Consider the following 17,838-nt stretch of genomic DNA (forward strand, 5'->3'; position numbering starts at 1 on the left):
GTTAAGGTACAGCTATATATAGTGAGCTAGTAAGTCAGATATGCCAGTGCAGCTCACATTTGAATGGGTGATCACACTGTTTAAGCTCTTCCTTGTGCTTTTGTTCTTGTGTTTTTACAGGAAAAGGAGCGCAACACTCCCAACTTCAACATGTTGTGAACACAAAGCTTGACAGACTGGCCAGGACTTGTTGCGGTTGCTAAGCTATCACTGGGCAATTGTTTTGTTTTCAGGGGAGGTGTTTAGCAAACAGTCAACTCCAAGGGTTTACTCCAAAGACAGATGGGAGAGTAATTTTTAGTAGTTAGTCGTCTGCAAAGAAGGTGAACGTTAGTTCGCTGTTAGCCAATGAAAATCATCTCTTGGTGATAACAAGAAATGTTTACCAGAGATAAAAACCTACGATTTACTCTCTCCACTGTTCATCCATCTGGAACAACACAAACAGATTTCTGTTACAACACTCACACACTCACACACAGACACACACAGACACACACAGTAGTACTATCCGGTCAGTAGTACTGTTCAATGTACCTGGCACCTCCCACTGGTGACCTCCGACCCGGGTCGAGGGGGCTCGGCTCTTCCCCCAGAGAGTGACTGTCTTTGTTGAGCAGCTGCAGTCGATTGGCCAGATCCAGTCCAGACCCCGCCCTGCCGCTCAGCTCCAGCGCTGATGCAGACCGGCTGGTCAGATCCACAGCTGACCCCGACCCCTGACCTCCCAGTGCTGCCGGACGACCTCCTCCTTCCTCTGGGCTGAGGCCCCGTCGCTCGTCCCCACGGTCGTCCCCCCCCCCCCACAACTTGGACCTTCTCTGGAATAGGTAGCGTGGCTGCCGGCCTCCCCCACTGGTGGGGGAGGAACAGAGTGGTGAGGAGGGGGAGGAAGAGGAGGCAGAGGGGAGGAGCTCACTGTCTGATGATTGTTTCAGCAGCGGGTCCCGAAGTGCTGAGCGGCCCCGGCCGATTGGTGAACGAAGGCGAGGCTTTAGGCCTGATGGGGAAGTGGCAGCGGATGAAGGAGATGGGTGAGCAGCAGGTGGGGAAGAGGGGGAGGATGGAGCAGGAGGGGAGGCCAAGGTGATGGAGGGAGGGAGTGAACTCGGGGAGGAGGAGCTGTCATGGAGGCGTTCGTCACCTCCTTCCTCCTCATCTGCACGTCTACCCAGGGACTCAGGACCACTCTCTCCTCCCCCTCCCTCCCCAGCTCGTCGTGGCAGTAGGGTGAGGGAGGATGGGGGAGGAGCAGCAGGAGGACTGGCAAAGGCAGGGGGAGGAGTCACCAGACCAATTCTGCGCAGCTCCTCCCTGGTTTCCTCATCACTGGATGACAACAATGCTGGTGGGAGTGTCACTGTATAAGCCCCGCCCTCCTCCTCTGAGCTGCCCACTGTGAGGCTCCTACGCCTGTCAATCAGAGCAGAGTGACTCTCATTGGCCAGTGGTGGTAAAGGGGAGGGTCTCCAACGTTCTGGGGAGGGACCGGCAGGTGATGTCACACCTCCCTCTGTCTCTGGACGCTCCACCTGTCCGTCAGGGAAGAGGGGCGGGGTTATGCGTTTATGCCTCAGTTCAGGGCTGGTTTGAGGAGTGGTGCGCTTGGTTCGCTGCTCTGGGCTTGTCTGTGGGGTGGTACGTTTGGATCGGGGCTCAGGGCTACTCTGTGGGGTGGCAATAGGGGTGCGCTTGTGTCTGCCCTCAGGGCTGGCGGCCGGGGTGGGGATGGGTGTGGTGGAGGCAGATGCGTGTTTAGTTCGAGGCTCGGGGCTTGGTGTTCGAGCAGTGAGCGCTCGTTCTCGTGCAGCAAGAGCCAGGGCGAGTGGAGAGGAAGGATCTGAAGAGAGAAAAGGAGAATAAAGGTAACTGCTATTTAAGATTCCATGTTTTTGGATGTAAATGATTGATAGGGACAAAAATCACTGGAATTGTCTCTGTATTGATCAAGAACAGTGTACCTTGCCAGAGTGAACGGACGCTGCAATTGTTAATGTCAAAGTACATCCACTGAAGTTTTTGTTTTTGTCACTGACAGACTCAGATTGTTATTATACGTGTCTGTCAACATTATGCATAGGATTCCTACAGAGATAGACCATTTTATTAAAGAATAAGATCATTTTTGTTTAACCAGAAACACCACTATATGTCACTACCAGACTCCATTGACAAAAGCAGTAATTTTACCTTGGAAAACACTCAAGTTTCTAATCTAACGCTGCCTTGATCTGTTCGTTAGTTTGTGTTATTGTGTAGTGCTTTTACTTCAGTAAAGCATCTGAATATTTCTTTCACCACTGAAAATAACAGACCCTGTATTCCAGCAGCTCCTGTGTTGTGCTCAGTGGAATCTGGTAGTGATATATACTGATGTTGCTCGATAAACAAAGATGATCTGATGTCCTTAAGAAACTGTCTAACCAATATCAAACACTGGATGACTAACTTTTTTCAAACGCATTAAAGAAAAAGCAGATATAGTCTAATTAAGGTCATTAATAATCACAATGATAAATTTAATTCCCTGGCACCGACCATTAAGCCGTTATCCTTAATTCTAGTCTTTCTTGATGTTAATGTTGCTTGATTATTATCATTAACTTGTACCGAATTCTGCAGCCTCTCCAGACTCTTAACGAGAATAAACAAACATAAAGTTATGTTGATGGACTGACCTAGAGGTTTCCCCGTCAGTGGGTGGAGGAAGGTGTGAGGTGTCGGTGAAGGTGATAGGACCGGGGCAGGTGGAGGAAGCTCGCCGAGGTCGTCCATCGAATGGCTCTGAGTCAGGAGGGGCGGGACCTGGTTTTCTGACCCTGCCCCCTCAACAGACAGGAAGAGAGATGATCGGCGGCCCTGTACCCGAGCGCGCTCAGAAAGAACCTGCTGCTGGTACAGTTCCGCCCTGCTGGGGCTGCCTGGCCCACCACCGTCTAATTTGGACGAATCATGATCTTTGATTCCAAGTCCTAGCAGAAAAAACACACAAAGAGTCAGACTGAACAGAGTGATGATTAGGAGGCTATGGTGTTAAATTTGTGTCTCAGTCCCGAGCACATAATGGGACGTTGTGAGCACAGACCTTCCCTTTTTCTTTTCAAAATAATCATCTAAGGAAGAATAACTTGATATGAGCAAGCAAAAGTCATTGTGTGCTGTTTTCCAAGTAAAAGGTGCATTTCCACCACAGGAACAAAGATCTGCATTAAGTTGCAGGAAGATTCACTGCCAAAAAAAGTCTGTGCTCAGGGGGAAGTATACACCCAGCATTTTTTAAGACCAGCAACTGCATTGTATTGTTGCACATTCAAATGATATGAAAGGCGACTGTCAAGCTTCTGCCTTATTAGCAGCAGCTAACTAAGCAACTTGGCTAACTTGATAATTGCCAGGAACATAAACAAGGCATTATACACATTAGTGTAGTTCAGCATTTAAGTGTCTTTGAAAAATTTAAGGGAAGAGCTCCTAAAAACATGTCTTAAATTTTAACAACCGTTCTTTACTGGCAGTTTTCAAGTCACTCAACTAACAATAGCTCATTTAACTTCTGCAAATATGACAAAGGTTAGCTAGCTACCAACCAATACAGGTAGTTTGCAAGCTAATAGAATGGTGCAGGAATGACGTATTTTTGTAGTCCAACCCAGAAGTTAGCATCACCCTGGTTTCCTCAACAAAAAGCCAACAGGATTTTTTTCATTGGCTTTTGCATTATTGCAGAAAATAAACTGTGACCAACTAAAGTTTATATTTAAATGTTTTGTTCATCGGATAATCTTCACAAACGAACACCATTTTGATGTTTTTTGAAGCCTAAATATAGTCTCCAGGACAACCTCTGTAGTCTTGTTTAGACACTTGTTAGCAACCACCTTTTTTAAGACACATAAAAGCTTATAAATCACAAGTGAAGACTTTTGGATGAGGGAACCGGGAGTGCTAAAATGCTAGCTTAGTTGCACTTTTTAGGACTCATTCCTGCACCACTCTATACAGTGCAGAATTTGCAATTCATTGAAGGTTCCCAAAACTATACAAAAGTTGAAACTGTAACAAACCTTTGTGCAGAGAGCATAAAGATGAGTAAAACTGAAAAGGTTATTATTGTGTTTATGTGGATAACAGACCATAGACTATATTTTTGTTTGGTCCAGTTAAATTATTCTTTATGTGATAATAACTTATCTTAAAAATGTAATTTATGTGCTCAGAACTTCCCATGAGGTTCTCAGGAAATTAGACAACAGGTCTGAATGATCCTAACCCTGCTCCTCTACAGGAAGTTGTTTCAACAAAGGTGACTTCCTCCTCTGTGGTTTGGTGGGTGGAGCCTGTTGTCCCACATTAGCATAAGGGTTTTCTATTGGTCGACCGCGGCGGCGTGACAGCGGTGAGTGGCCGAGGGCGGGGCTGGTGCTGTGGAGAGACAGCGTGGAGGTGTGTGTAGCGGTGTGAAGCGTGTGTGTAGCAGTGTGTGTGGCAGTGTGCAGAGTGTGCGTGGCGGCGGTGTGCGCGTCAGGCTGCAATGGCGGCGGCGTGTCCTGAAGGATGATCATCGATCTCGCCTTCCTCTGTCGCTCAGCGTGGGCATGACTCCTTGACGGTGAATCGGAGAGCTCTTGCAGCCTTGGCTCCGCCCCCGGTTTAAAGCTGGAGCGGGTCAGCCCCTCCCCTCTGGCCGGGGGAGGAGGCGGGAGGAAGGAGGGAGGAGGCCCAGAGTCAAGGAGGAAGAGCGAAGAGGTGGAGGAGGCGGAGGGAGGAGGAGGTGGAGCTGTCTGAGGAGGAGGAGGGATGAAGCTGTCTGTCAGTGAGGAGCTCCGTGGAAACCGACTCTCATTGATCAGAGCGGTGATCCGGTCGTCCTCAGGTGTACCTGTTGCGGTAACCATGGAGATGTTAAAAGAAAGGTGCAAGGAAACACACTGATCGTGGTGATTCGTGATTAAGTGATTGGCTGCTGAAGATCAGAAACATTGACTCAAATGAGCAAATTATGCTGCATTTCTTTAAAGCAGCATTATGTAACTACAGCTTCAGAATCATGTTGATGGTTCACTGACTAACAGGGAGAAAGGTGCCTGTATCTCCTGCAAGAATATCGTAACACTTCAAGGCACACGTGCTGACTGTGGGTCTTCAGTGAGCTTTAAGAAAAAGCTTGCTCGGTATTCTCAGTACAGATCTCATGGCACAGGCGAAGGAGACCAAACACGACGTAGAGGAGAAAAAGAGAGTGACTGAGCGGCCGGACAAGAATAAATGTCAGACTTACTTTTAGTGGTATAGCTCATCTATAGATACAGGGACACTCATACCCAGACTCCATAAAGACCCAAGATAAACTTCATATTTACTCTGAAAAAAGCAAACAAGCGCGATGATTGTATGTAAGTGTGCCTCACCAAAACTCTTGGTTCTGGACATTCCTCTAGGTAAAGGCATCGTGCTCTTCTCTGGGGCCGAGGGGGGAACCAAACCCTGACGCTCAAACAGGGACTGTGCACACACAGAACAAAGACAATTGTAATTTGGCCACAAATCGCAGACAAGGTGCAATCAAAAAGCTCAGAGACTGTGCCTAAAAACACATGTAACACAGGTCCATAACATGAAAACTGACTCATGACAGTTGTTGCTCACACCTGCTGCAGGTGTATTACTGTGCTGCGCTTCATTTGGTCACAACAGGAACAGTCTCATAATTTTTCGTTCGTTTTTGATCTGATCTGATAAACTCAACACCAAGACCATGTTTGTCACCTTCCCAAAACTGAAACTTGTCGTACATTAATCTCAGCCTGTGTGATCCGTCGGCTTGTCGGTCGCTGTTTGACCGTCGCTGCTCTGAAGTCATCTGACGGACGGGCTCTCAGAACAACTTCCTGCTGACCACTGGCCAACATCTCGTCCAGTTTCTCTGGAGGGAAGAGACATGAAAAATAATATAAGCAAAACAAAAAAATACTGAAACACAGCCTCATTACATCACAACATGACCACAACAACAATGTGATGACACGTTAAAGTCACGACTTCACTGACATCAAAACTCACTGCAACATGACATCAGTCACCAGGGTCGTAGCCAGGATCTTAGAAATACTCTACTACGTTTTGTTTAACTCCCCAGTGACCACATGACTAATCAGTTAGCCGTTTGGTCAACAAGTCTGAAAAATGTAAAAAATATCCCAGTTCCACAAAGTCCAAGCTGATGTCTTTAAATGTCTTGTTTTGTCCAATAAACAGTCTAAAATTCAAAGATATTACAACGAGAGCATAAACAACACAAATCAGAACATATTCATATTTGAGAAGATGAAACTGATGTCGATGGACTAAGTGATGAATCGACTAGTTGTTGTAGCTCTAGCACAAAGCATTTCATTATATTTTCTTGTTTGAGGTTAATATTTTATGTCCATGTCATGTCACCAAAAATCGGTTAAAAATGGCCAAATGTAATTTTTTATTTAATAAGACGTCGCTCTGCTCCTTTAAAAAACAGAGCCATTTCCAAATCACCAATGTCATGTGACCTCTCTTCACCACAGTTTCTCGTTCGACAGTCGCTCAGTTTTACGTTTCCAACAATGTCTGTGTTTCTTTTTGTCTTTGTTTCAGCCCTACATGTGTCAGCTGCATAATCCTGTTGCTCAGGGCTTCAATCATCCCTCACCACAGATGTGTAGTTCTTCTTATTATACTTCTTTCTGGTCTTCTTGGAGGAGTCCATGTGCAGTTGCTGTGCTTGTAGCATACCGGCCACATGGAGACAGCAAATTAGAGGGCACGTGGATTAGGGGCATTTGATGAAATTTCATCAGGAAAATTAACAATCAATTAGCAATTAATCCTTATTTATTTTAGTGAAAAAGCCTATGGCAGAAAATAGGCTGCTAAAGAAAATGTGTTTTTCCTCAAGAGGAAATTATAGTCCAGCTCTCCTGCATACTTGGGGATGCAGAGGTATAACACTAGTTTAAATAATAAATAAATACATTTATCAAAAATTGATCATCAGTTTCTAATTTTTTCACGATAATAATGATTGTTTTATGGCCTAGTCGTAGATTTGTGTGTAATGTGTTATTAAACCCAAAAATTCAGAGAAATAAATGAAGAGGTGTGTTCAGTGTCCTCAGCTACGGCCCAGGCTAAAACACCATGCCACCAATGCAGCATCAGTCCAACATCATGCAGCAACAGCAACATTATTGTCACTGCATTTTCACAACACGACACATTAAAACTAAAGCCACAAACATGACAGGTGAACCATCAGGTCCACGTGACTCACCGAAGCGTCTCCTCCTGGCTGCAGAGAGAGCAAAGGTCAACGACACACACTCCTGCAGTTTGACTTAACTCTGTATGTGTGTGTTTGTTTATGTGTGTTTGTTTTACCTATCTCCTCCAGGTCAGCGGTCATGGACTTGGATCGGAGCGTCAGCGAAGTGCTGGGGGCTCGTTTTGGAGGGGGTGGAGCTATAAGGTAAGAATCAACCACATAATAGTCAGAGCACAAACAGAGAGAGAAAGAGTTTGCTGCTCGAGTGATTACCAGACAGTGACAGAGACAACAGAGGCAGTAAATAAATGTATCATAATAAACCAGCAGCTACAGAAGGAGAGGAACTTTATAACGCCGTTGCTGCTTCTGATACCAAATATTATGAGGAAAATACAAAGCTCACCACTTGCTGAGAGACACACGCCTATTTTTAGTTGCTAATGGAGGGTGTTTCCTACATTTATTCTGATCCAAAATCTAATTTCTGTGGTCAATGCTCTGCTTTAATGCAGGACAGAAATGATGAGAGAAGCTGCTGAATTCAGTTGATGCCATGTTCACACTACATGACTTTCAAACTCATCAGATTGCCGATTACTGACACTATACAACTTCAGAAATTATGAAAATGTGGTTTGCACGCTACATGACAATGGAAATGATGTGACAACATGAGAGAGACAGGATTTCTGAAATATCTGTGTTTATTTACTAATTTAAAGCCTCAACTGAAAATCTATAAAATGTCAAATAACAGCTCAGCACTACTTCCTTATAATCCAAGGTGACATTTATTTTGTTGAGATACTAACTGACGAATCATCTCAACTCTAATTATTATATTATATTTATGTGATTTTTTTTATAAGAACATCATTAATATATTGTTCATGTTTTTATTTTGCTCATTAAAATATATTTGCTGCAGTGAAAATTGACTAAATCCTGAGGGTCTGACTTAAAACTAAATTCACTGCACAATTTCTAAAACTCAATTTTATGATTTCAATCAAAAACAGGCACTGACGTACCCAAATATAATAAATGACACGAACAAAGAATTATCCCTTAAATAAAACGTCATGAGGTGAATGAGCTAAAAAAATAAACAGATAATGATGAATAAGGAGAATCTGTACCTTTCTTCCTGAGGAGGTTGGATTCAGATTTTCTGGAAACAGACACGACCTTCATCAGGAGGCGACTTCCTCCCTGTCGGATCAGAGCGACGACCTGCCGGTGACCCACCTTTACCACGTCCGTACCGTTCACCTGTACCACACACACACACACACACACACAGGTGATTACAGATGATTAATGTACATCAAACAGAAATCTAACAATGCCACAGCTGAGAGGACAGGTGTTACCTCTATGAGGAAGTCTCCAGTTCGAAGCCCCGCCCTCCAAGCCACGCCCCCCTGGTCAACTGACTCCAGATACTGAAGAGCGGGAAATGCCGGGGTTGGGGCAAACTCCTCGATGGGCGTCTCCGCTTGAAAACAGACAGGAAGAGAAAACGTGTTTTATTTTGGTAGTTTTTTTATTCTTCAAACAGTCATTGATGTGTGACTGGATGTTTTTTCTGACTGGTTCAACAACAACAACATGTGACCCGGGCAACGAAAAGTGAGTTTAATGTGTTAATTAATATATTAATCACTGACCTGTGTTAATTGTACAATGCTGCTGCTACTAACATAAACCTCCTGTGTTTCTATGTTGAGAAACATTGAGGAAATCAGTAAAAGAAAGGAATAAAAGAGGGTAAAATAATGGAATAAATGTCTGCGATGTGAATAAGACTCAGTGGAGAGTGTAGTTATTATGAAACACAGCGAGGAGTTTTACAGCTCCCTGCTCTTCCTCTGAGGACTTCACTCTGTTTTAAATATCTTTCTTTTTTCTTTTTTCCTTCCCAACACCTCCAAACACCCACCACTCCTTCATCCATCCATCCATCTATCCATCTATTCATCCTTCTGTTTCTACCTTTAGCTCCTCTGAGGACGAAGCCGAATCCCTCGCTCTCTCTCTTCTGCAGCACAGGCCGTCTTCTCCTCGATCACATAGTCACTAACGCACAGAGAAAAGACACAAACATTTAGCACGGCGTTTTAAAGTTATTTGCAGTTTTTAAATTGTGGAGTTAATGCTCAGTGTGGAGGCTATGATTCGGTTTAATGGAGTTAAATCCTAAAATCCTTCAAAAGAAAAATTGTAGTGTTTTTGAACCTGGACTTTATTTTTCCATGTTTTTGGGTGTAAATAATTGATAGGGACAAAAATCTTGTCATCCAATAGGATAGCCAATAATACCTCACATGTACGTCCATGTTAGGTGCTTGCTTCTGCCACTGACAGGTTCAGATTGTTATTATAAGTGTCTGACAGCATTATGGATAGGATTCCTACAGAGACAGACCTTTTTATTAAAGAGTAAGATCCTTTTAGTTTAACCAGAAACATCACTGTATATCACTACCAGACTCACTCCACTGACGAAAACAGGAATCTTACAGAGCAGAATACAGGAGCTGCTGGGTCTGAGTGGTGGAAGAAGTATTCATATACTTTATATAAGTAAAAGTACCACACATGGAAGCAGTGGTATTACTGCAGCACCTGTGTTCTGCTCAGTAAAATGACTCTGGTAGTGATATATAGTGATATTTCTGGTTAAACAAAAATGAATGTTCCTGTTATTCATTACCATTATAATCTCTGTGTTTTTGGTTTGTCTGTATCTACTTTTTAGTCGCCTGTACTTTTTGTACTTTTTCCAATGAACATCATAATATATCTATCATCTACATGTTGTAAAAATGAAAACTAATAGATATTGTCCAAAAAAGGTGATTTTATTTAACATCTGTATTTTCATTGTTACAGTTATATTTACCCCTGACCTCACTGAAACAATGTGTGAAATAAAAACACTTTATGTCAAACAGTAAACTAATGGTTAAAAATTGAAGCTAGTGTGTGTGTGAGTGGTGTAGTGATGGTGTTGTACCTGTAGGAGGTGTAGTTGTCATAGGATCCCACAGTATAATGTCTGAACAGTCTCTTAGTGCGGTCCTCCCTCGTCTCTGGAACATACATGGGCACACAACACATTTAAAATTAACCACATCTTATAAATATATTTCATTAATCAAAGTTTAAATTACAAAATACCTAAATGTGTTTGTAATATTTACCCAGTCTGGGGTCATATTGTCTCATCTGGACTTCTTCAACACAGTCGGCAGGAAACCAACCAGTTCTTCCTTTGACGCTTCCCTCCCAGAATCCTCCCTCACCTATAGACAACACTGTACATCCACAACACACACAGTTTATACTATTACCACCACTGTAAACACACGACACATGCAGGACATCAGATGTCTAACACAACCAACCTTTCACTCGCTCTCCTCGGTGCAGCTGGATCTCGCCGGGCCCCTGGGGGACATGTGACCGGGTGGCGATGAAGGTACGTCCCGGTACGGCGCTGTACAGCCTCCTCTTCCTCATCTGGGGGGTCAGGGGAGGGGAGGAGGGGGGGCTGTTCTCCACATGGCCTCCACCACTTGGGCTACAGGTGGACAGGTCAGAGACAGACGACTCTAAGTTTAGAGGTTGACTTTAAAGGATAACTGCAGTGTTTTTGAACCTTCTCATGTATTTGGGTATAAATTATTGATAAGGACAAAAATCTTAATTGGAGCAGTATTGATCAAGAGACATTTTTTAGAGTAATCCTTTTAGTTTCACCAGAAACATCACTATATATCACTACCAGACTAAATTGAAAAAAACAGTGATTTTACAGAGCAGAACACAGGAGCTGCTGGAACACAACTGTTAGTTTGTTTGTGTTATTTGTGTTTGTGTTGTGTTCTGTGGAGCCTGGTAGTGATATGTGGTTGTATGACGTAACTGTAAATGATTACTGCGCCTGTGTCTGAGTGTATATGTAAATGTTTATATGTTTATGTGTGTGTACCTGAGTCGGCGTGTGTGTCGTCGTAGTGAATGTGTGTGCGTGTCGTGGTGTGTCTCCAGGCTTTGGAGGGAGGGGCCAGGAGAGGAGGCGGGGCTTTCCAGAGCGTTGTCACTGGCAGAACGAATCAGAGAACGTGGAGATGACAGACCGTTCCCAGCCGGCGTCCTGGTCACGCCGACTCGGCGGCGTTTGGTATAGGAGGGAGTTTCTCTGAAGGGAACTACTTGGGCACATATACGCACATATACACACACACAAATACACAGACACACACACACAGTTAACTTAACCAGCCACTGTAATATGAGCTCATAGAAACAAATAGGTGATTTAAATGAGTTTAAACTCTCAGCCAACTCACCAACGTCAGAGGTTTTGTGAATCTTAATGATTTCTGCGAGATCAAAGTTCCCAGCAATGATCGCCACCTGCACACGCGCATGCGCACGCACACACACACAAACACACACACACACACACACACACACACACACACACACACACACACACAAACATACCATCAAGAATAGTGAAGCTTACATTTTTCTCAGTGTCAACAAAAAAAACATTTTCATATTTTCTAACTTCATCCCTCAGCTTGGCTCCTAATGAAGACATATATCTTTAAAAAAAGGCACAAATATATAGTTTTAATTTTTTCTAAAGCCTCATTAATTTCCCCAAAAAAGCAGCTCATTGTAAACAGGAGCTGTGGTGGGTTAAAATATTTGTAAGGTTTATCAACAATTTTTTCAACAATTAAAAAAAAAAAAAAAAAATTACCTGAAAAGCAGTCTGGTTGTTGTAGTTCTTGATGTCCTTGTTTGCTCCTCTGAACAGCAGCACTCTGGCACAGCTGTCCTGCAAAACCAGCAACAATTATCTTGTTAATTGCAAACAGGAGCGAGTAAGTAAACAACCAGAGAACGTCTGTTTTGCCAAAAGAACATGTCTGTGGGATTTTTTTGTAATGTTAAGAATTCAAATACTGTAATTATTTTCCACAAAATGATTGTGGTGGAGCCCAATGTGACATTTTTATCATGGGGCCCAAAATGACTGCCCCTGACTATAGAATAAACATCAGACACACAGTCTGTTCAAAAAATAAATAAATTGTGAACTCTCTCACCCTCACTTTACTGTGTGTTACCTGGTTGTAGAGCGCACATAGGTGCAGTGCAGTGTTTCCTGATGCATTCTGGGAACTCATGTCAGCGCCATAGAACAGCAGGTGCTCCAAGTGCTGCACGTTACCATAGCGACACGCCTGAACTCACACGCACACACACACACAAAATTATAATTGTTCGGGGCTTGAACTTATCATCAGTATAAGTAATTTAACTGTGTGTGTGTGTGTCTGTGTTTCACCTGGTGGATTTCCTGCCACCCGTTCTCATCAGTCATCCCTGCAACCATGACAACGAGAAATCTCTCAGCGGTGAAGTGTTTTTTCACAAAAGACACAAACAAAATTAATAAATAATAACAGGAGTCATACAGTAACGTTTAAAGGGCAGCAGTGACGCAATTAGCCCCCCCCCCCCACACACACACACATGCACAACAGCTGGATTGACCCTTCTCAGCCTTCATACCGATGGTGGCGTGGTCCTGCAGTAGCAGCTCGCAGCAGTAGGGGGCACCACCCACCATGGCAGAGTGATAGAGCGGAGTGAGACCTCTGCTGTCCTTGTAGTCTGGAGATGCACCGAGGTCCAGCAGGGTCTGAGGACCAGGACCAGGACAGGACAGTATTCAGTATATATAGTGTACAGTAAACCTAAAATAAGAACAACTTTGTGCTACATTTGTGGAGTTAAACTGTTGATAACTATAAACTCTCAGAACCAGATTTACTAAGAAAATGGCGCTGTGTAAACATGCTGCAGTGCGACTACATGGGGGTGGAGATGCTGCTGATACAGCTGATATTTCACTGTGACTCTTAGATAATTGCAGACAAATGCACAGGGTAAATGTCTTGAGTGCTGTTTTCAAGTTTAATAAACACAAACCACAACTCTCTATTTATGTCTCTAATGTTCTTTGATAATTATTATTTCATTTTATCTTTCTAGGAATGTGTTTGCAGACAGGTGACAAATTAAAAGAAGAACCTGGTATGAGGCTCACTGACACACTTCATGTTGGGTTTTACTTTCATTTAATTCACATCAGTGCATATTACAGAATCTAAAGAAGGTTCTAGGGGCTCTCTATGAGGTTCTAGTGGTTATTGAGGAGACTCTCAGGATCGTTCAGGATGTTTTAGTGGTCGATGGTGAGGTTATAGAGGTTCTTCAGATTGTTCTAGGGGTTGTTGAAGAGGTTTTTACAGATGGTTTTTGGTGAGAAGGTTCTAGTGGTCCTTTTGGACCAAAAAAAAACTTCATGAAGGTTCTTTGTTAAGTTTTGGAAGTTAATGGTCAATGAGAAGATTTTACAGGTCCTTTAGAAGGTTCAAGGAATCTTGGATGTTTTAGTAGTCCTTTAAAATGTTCCAGAGGTCCCTTGGCAGGTTTCTAGTGGGACATTAGGAGGTTCTGGTGGTTATTAAGGAGGGTGTAGGTGTCTTTCAGAGGTGAGTGGTTAATAAAGTCCTAGCAGTCTTTCTGGATGTTTCTAATGGGCCTCTCAGGGATTGTAAAATTAGGGATGTAAAAATGCACTTTGCAAACACTCAGTGAAATGACAGCTGCAACTGATAAATACATTCTGGGACAGGATGAGTCACCAGTGCAAAAGCCTCAGTGAGTCTGGCCCTGAGTGTTGGAGAAGGTGTTTGTGCAGCTGAGAGGAGCTGCCATGAGATCTCCAGCGTTTGAGCTGAGCTCGTCTCAACATGTTTAAGCAGCACACAGACACCTGAGGCGCTGATTTCCAATATGACAATAATGACAATATGAAAGTACTAGATGAAAGAACATATTGAGGATTTAGCTATTCTGGTAAGATAATTTCACCATGAGTGCCTTCACATCAACCAACTTTTGCCTCTAAATTGTTAAAAAAAAAAAATGGGACAAACACAGAGAGAGGCCAGTGTACGACAGTGGAGAGTGGTGCTTCCTCACAGTGAGAGCAGCGCTGTTCCTGCAGAGGACGGCTCGGTGCAGAGCGGTGATACCGTCTCTGGTCCTGAAGTCTAGATGAGCTCCTCCACTGCGAAGAACTTTGATCAGCTCACAGCTTTCCTCCAACTGCACCGCCAGAGTCAGAGGACACTCTGAGACACACAGAGAGGGGTACCTCTTTAACTTGTTATGAAGCTAGGCTAACAGTTTCCTCTTGCTTCCAGTATTTGTGCTAAGCTAAGCTAAAAACATGAGCTAGAAAAAACAAGAGGATTTCCCAAACTGTCAAATCAATTCAAACTTATTAATATAAGCTGAGTGTCTAAGCTAAGTGCTGTGTGGATGTTTAACTGCGTTGTGTTTTTGCATACCCCCACTGTCAGAGTCATGGAAGTTGGGGTCCAGGCCTTTTTCCAGCCATTTGGAAACCTTCTCCACATTCTTCTGATGAACATGTTCCATAAAACGCTTCAGATTGGCCTGAAAGACACATCTCATCTGAAAAAACAGCACAAATTCTACAACAAAATTGAATCTCTAGTGTATTTTATTTCACTGTTCTGCAGAGGGGAAGCAGACTGTACATACCCTGTTATAATTGTTATTAAACTCTTACTCAGACCTTCTTGAATTAGGAAAATTAGGTTTCTTACTAACAAATTTTGTGTCTCCTGTTGCACATGTAGTAATTCATCAAAAACCAATTAGATCCACTGTGTGGGTGTGTGTGTCTGTGTGTGTGTACCTTGGTGTGTAACTTGGCCAGCTGCTTATCGTCCACGTAGCTCTGTGTGTAAACTCTCCTCTTATAACGAAACTGTGGAAAAACAGAAGTGAAATGTTAGTGTTAGCTTGTAATAATACTCTGCTGACACACTGAGATATGAGTTACTGAGGGTTGTATATATCACTAGTTATAGCTGATGGTAGTTTATGGGAGTGAAAACTAGACAATGACATTTATAATAGTAGTATTTATGAAGTTACATGATAAGTAGTTTTATTTATATTTTGTTGAAATATCTGAAAGATATGATCTAAAATTAATGGGTAGTTAACATAATTGACAGGCAGTTACAATTACATCATACCTGTATCTTATGTTAACGGATAACTGGGATTTTTGAACCTGTGCCTTATTTTTCCATGTTCTCCACCACACTCTATTGACAAAAAGAGTAATTTTATCAAGTAGAACTAGAGGAGTTGTTGGAATACCACTGCCTCAGTCTGGTAGTTTGTAAAAGATCTGACGCATGTTAGAAACTGCTTATTAGTGCCTGACGTACAAATCATTGTTTATATTTGTTGTTTCAAGGTCGTTGTCTTCACTAGGAGTTACATTATTTAATTACACAGCAGATTTATAAAAAATGTATACAAAATGTTTAATGTAAACTATGAAAGAAACAACTGCGTCATTTATTGTCTCCTGTGTGTTCGATAAAAACTACAGTGAGCAGCTGTCTTAGGGATATCAATTAATATTTGAAGTGAGTTACATCTCATGCAGGAACAAAAGTCAGAAAGTTTTGTGAGATAAACTAACAAACACCAGATTTATCCTTTAAAATAAAAAAACTCACCTCCAGGTATGGGATGGGTGTGATGGGGGGGAGAGGATACTCCTTCAGCAGCCGCTCCTCATCCAGAAACTTTCCGGCTCGGCCGTTGAACGCCGGCTGGAAGAGACCATAGTTCAAAACATCCGACAGAGACTGAGTCAACGTCACCAGAACCCTCTGCTTACTGGTCCAAACTGGTAACTCTGGGTCCAACCGCAAACACTTCTGAGGGAGCCAGAGACAGAGAAACAGACAGACAGAAAAAGAGACAGACACAGACAGACAGACAGACAGACAGGTTTGTCCTGCTGATTCATTCATTTAATCCTCTGTACTGCAGGTTTTATATATATACTGTATATTCATATATATACTGTATATATCTGTGCATGTGTTACCGTCTGCTGCAGGTCCGGGATGCCAATGCGGACGACAATGCTGTTTCCAGGAGGCGTGTCATCAGCGTCGTCGTCCCTGGCAACAGCAGAGCCTGTCGGGTTGCCGTTAGTAACCGCCTGTTGCCGCGGGCGATCATGTTTGGTGTCAGCAGCCGGACTCAGAGGCATGTGGCTGTAACACACACACACACACAAACAGATGCGTTATGATTACAGTCTGGGGAGACAGATCACAGCACAAATTATAATTTATATCATTACACTGATTCATCATCATGTGGAGACTGTATTCAAGTAATTAAAGCTATTTTAACTGGCTTTATCTAATCTCTGCTCCCAGTGCTGTAAAGTAACTAAGTACATTTATTCAAGTACTGCACTTAAAGGATAACTCTGTGATTTTTCAACCTGGGTGTAAATGATTAGTAGGGACCAAAAGTCTTTGGAATCTGTATATTATTGACCAGAAACATCACTATATATCACTACCACACTTCATTGACAAAAACAACAAACACAGGAGCTGGAGTAATACCACTGCCTCCATGTTTTTGTGTTATTGTGAGATACTTATATAAAGTATCTGAATACTTTGTCCACCAACAAAAGTCACACAAACATAAACACAATTATCTGATGGAGGTATGCAGTGGTATTCCAGCAGCTCCTGTGTTCTGCTATGTAAAATTATTGTTTTTGTCAGTGGAGTCTGGTAGTGATATATTCTATAATGATGTTTCTGGTTAAACTAAAAGGATCTTACTCTTTCATGAAAAGGTCTGTCTTTGTAGTAATTCTGTCCATAATGGTGTCAGACATGAGCATGTCAACTTCAAAGTTGTGAGTGAGTGAGTGGGAAACTGTCACAGAAACCCAAACAAATATGGATGCCTCACATCAGTCAAAAAAAAAATTAACAGATGTGGTGTTATTGTAACCTCTGCAAATTAAATGATGGTCTTAAATTTGCAGACCATGATGCCACAGCACACTTACCTGGAACAGACACATCTCTCAGTCAACTTTCTCTTGAATTAAAAGGTGTCTATTGATTATAATAACAATAACAGCTGGATAAGATGTTGCACTTTGTGTTAGAGAGATTTCAGACATTAGCATGAATCTGACAGCCTCCCACAGACATTTCTCACTGCAGACATAAGACTACGTGATAACAGTAATAATGGCTGCTTTCCATTTCCACTGCAAGACAGTCACGTTAATGTAATTAAGTCCAAATGTCTTCCCTGCTGGATTTCTCTCCGACTGTGGGACGACATCTTGTTCAGACTGTCTGCTGACTCTGACTCTGATCTGACCTCCACCTTCTCCACCGCTAATAATGGCCCCGGGATGTTACATCACATCCTGTTTTTCACCCTGAGCTAAACATCCACGCACATTCACACAGAGAAATATCACACCGTTTTGGAAAACAGTAGAATCACAAGTTTAGGGAAGTTTAGAGAGCAGCAAGTTCTTCTCCTGTGACATTTAT

At 42.7% G+C, this 17,838-nt stretch overlaps 1 protein-coding gene across 1 annotated transcript in view; it reads right to left on the minus strand.

Annotated features, from left to right (window-relative positions):
• The window catches only part of shank3b (SH3 and multiple ankyrin repeat domains 3b), a 43,766-nt gene that overhangs the window by 7,961 nt on the left and 17,967 nt on the right, over positions 1-17,838 (minus strand). Inside the window, 26 exon segments of the mRNA XM_018702861.2 lie at positions 404-430; positions 538-1,840; positions 2,679-2,972; positions 4,271-4,879; positions 5,409-5,502; positions 5,793-5,923; positions 7,307-7,324; positions 7,414-7,494; positions 8,440-8,572; positions 8,674-8,798; positions 9,296-9,350; positions 9,352-9,379; positions 10,320-10,395; positions 10,507-10,620; positions 10,711-10,886; positions 11,298-11,517; positions 11,659-11,725; positions 12,081-12,158; positions 12,451-12,567; positions 12,672-12,709; positions 12,899-13,028; positions 14,378-14,529; positions 14,749-14,857; positions 15,123-15,194; positions 15,964-16,167; positions 16,341-16,512. Of these exon segments, the coding sequence (XP_018558377.1) occupies positions 404-430; positions 538-1,840; positions 2,679-2,972; positions 4,271-4,879; positions 5,409-5,502; positions 5,793-5,923; positions 7,307-7,324; positions 7,414-7,494; positions 8,440-8,572; positions 8,674-8,798; positions 9,296-9,350; positions 9,352-9,379; positions 10,320-10,395; positions 10,507-10,620; positions 10,711-10,886; positions 11,298-11,517; positions 11,659-11,725; positions 12,081-12,158; positions 12,451-12,567; positions 12,672-12,709; positions 12,899-13,028; positions 14,378-14,529; positions 14,749-14,857; positions 15,123-15,194; positions 15,964-16,167; positions 16,341-16,508 (4,619 nt within the window). The 5' untranslated portion in view covers positions 16,509-16,512.

This window comes from Lates calcarifer, linkage group LG18, assembly GCF_001640805.2.
Source record: "Lates calcarifer isolate ASB-BC8 linkage group LG18, TLL_Latcal_v3, whole genome shotgun sequence".
Lineage (NCBI taxonomy): Eukaryota > Metazoa > Chordata > Actinopteri > Centropomidae > Lates > Lates calcarifer.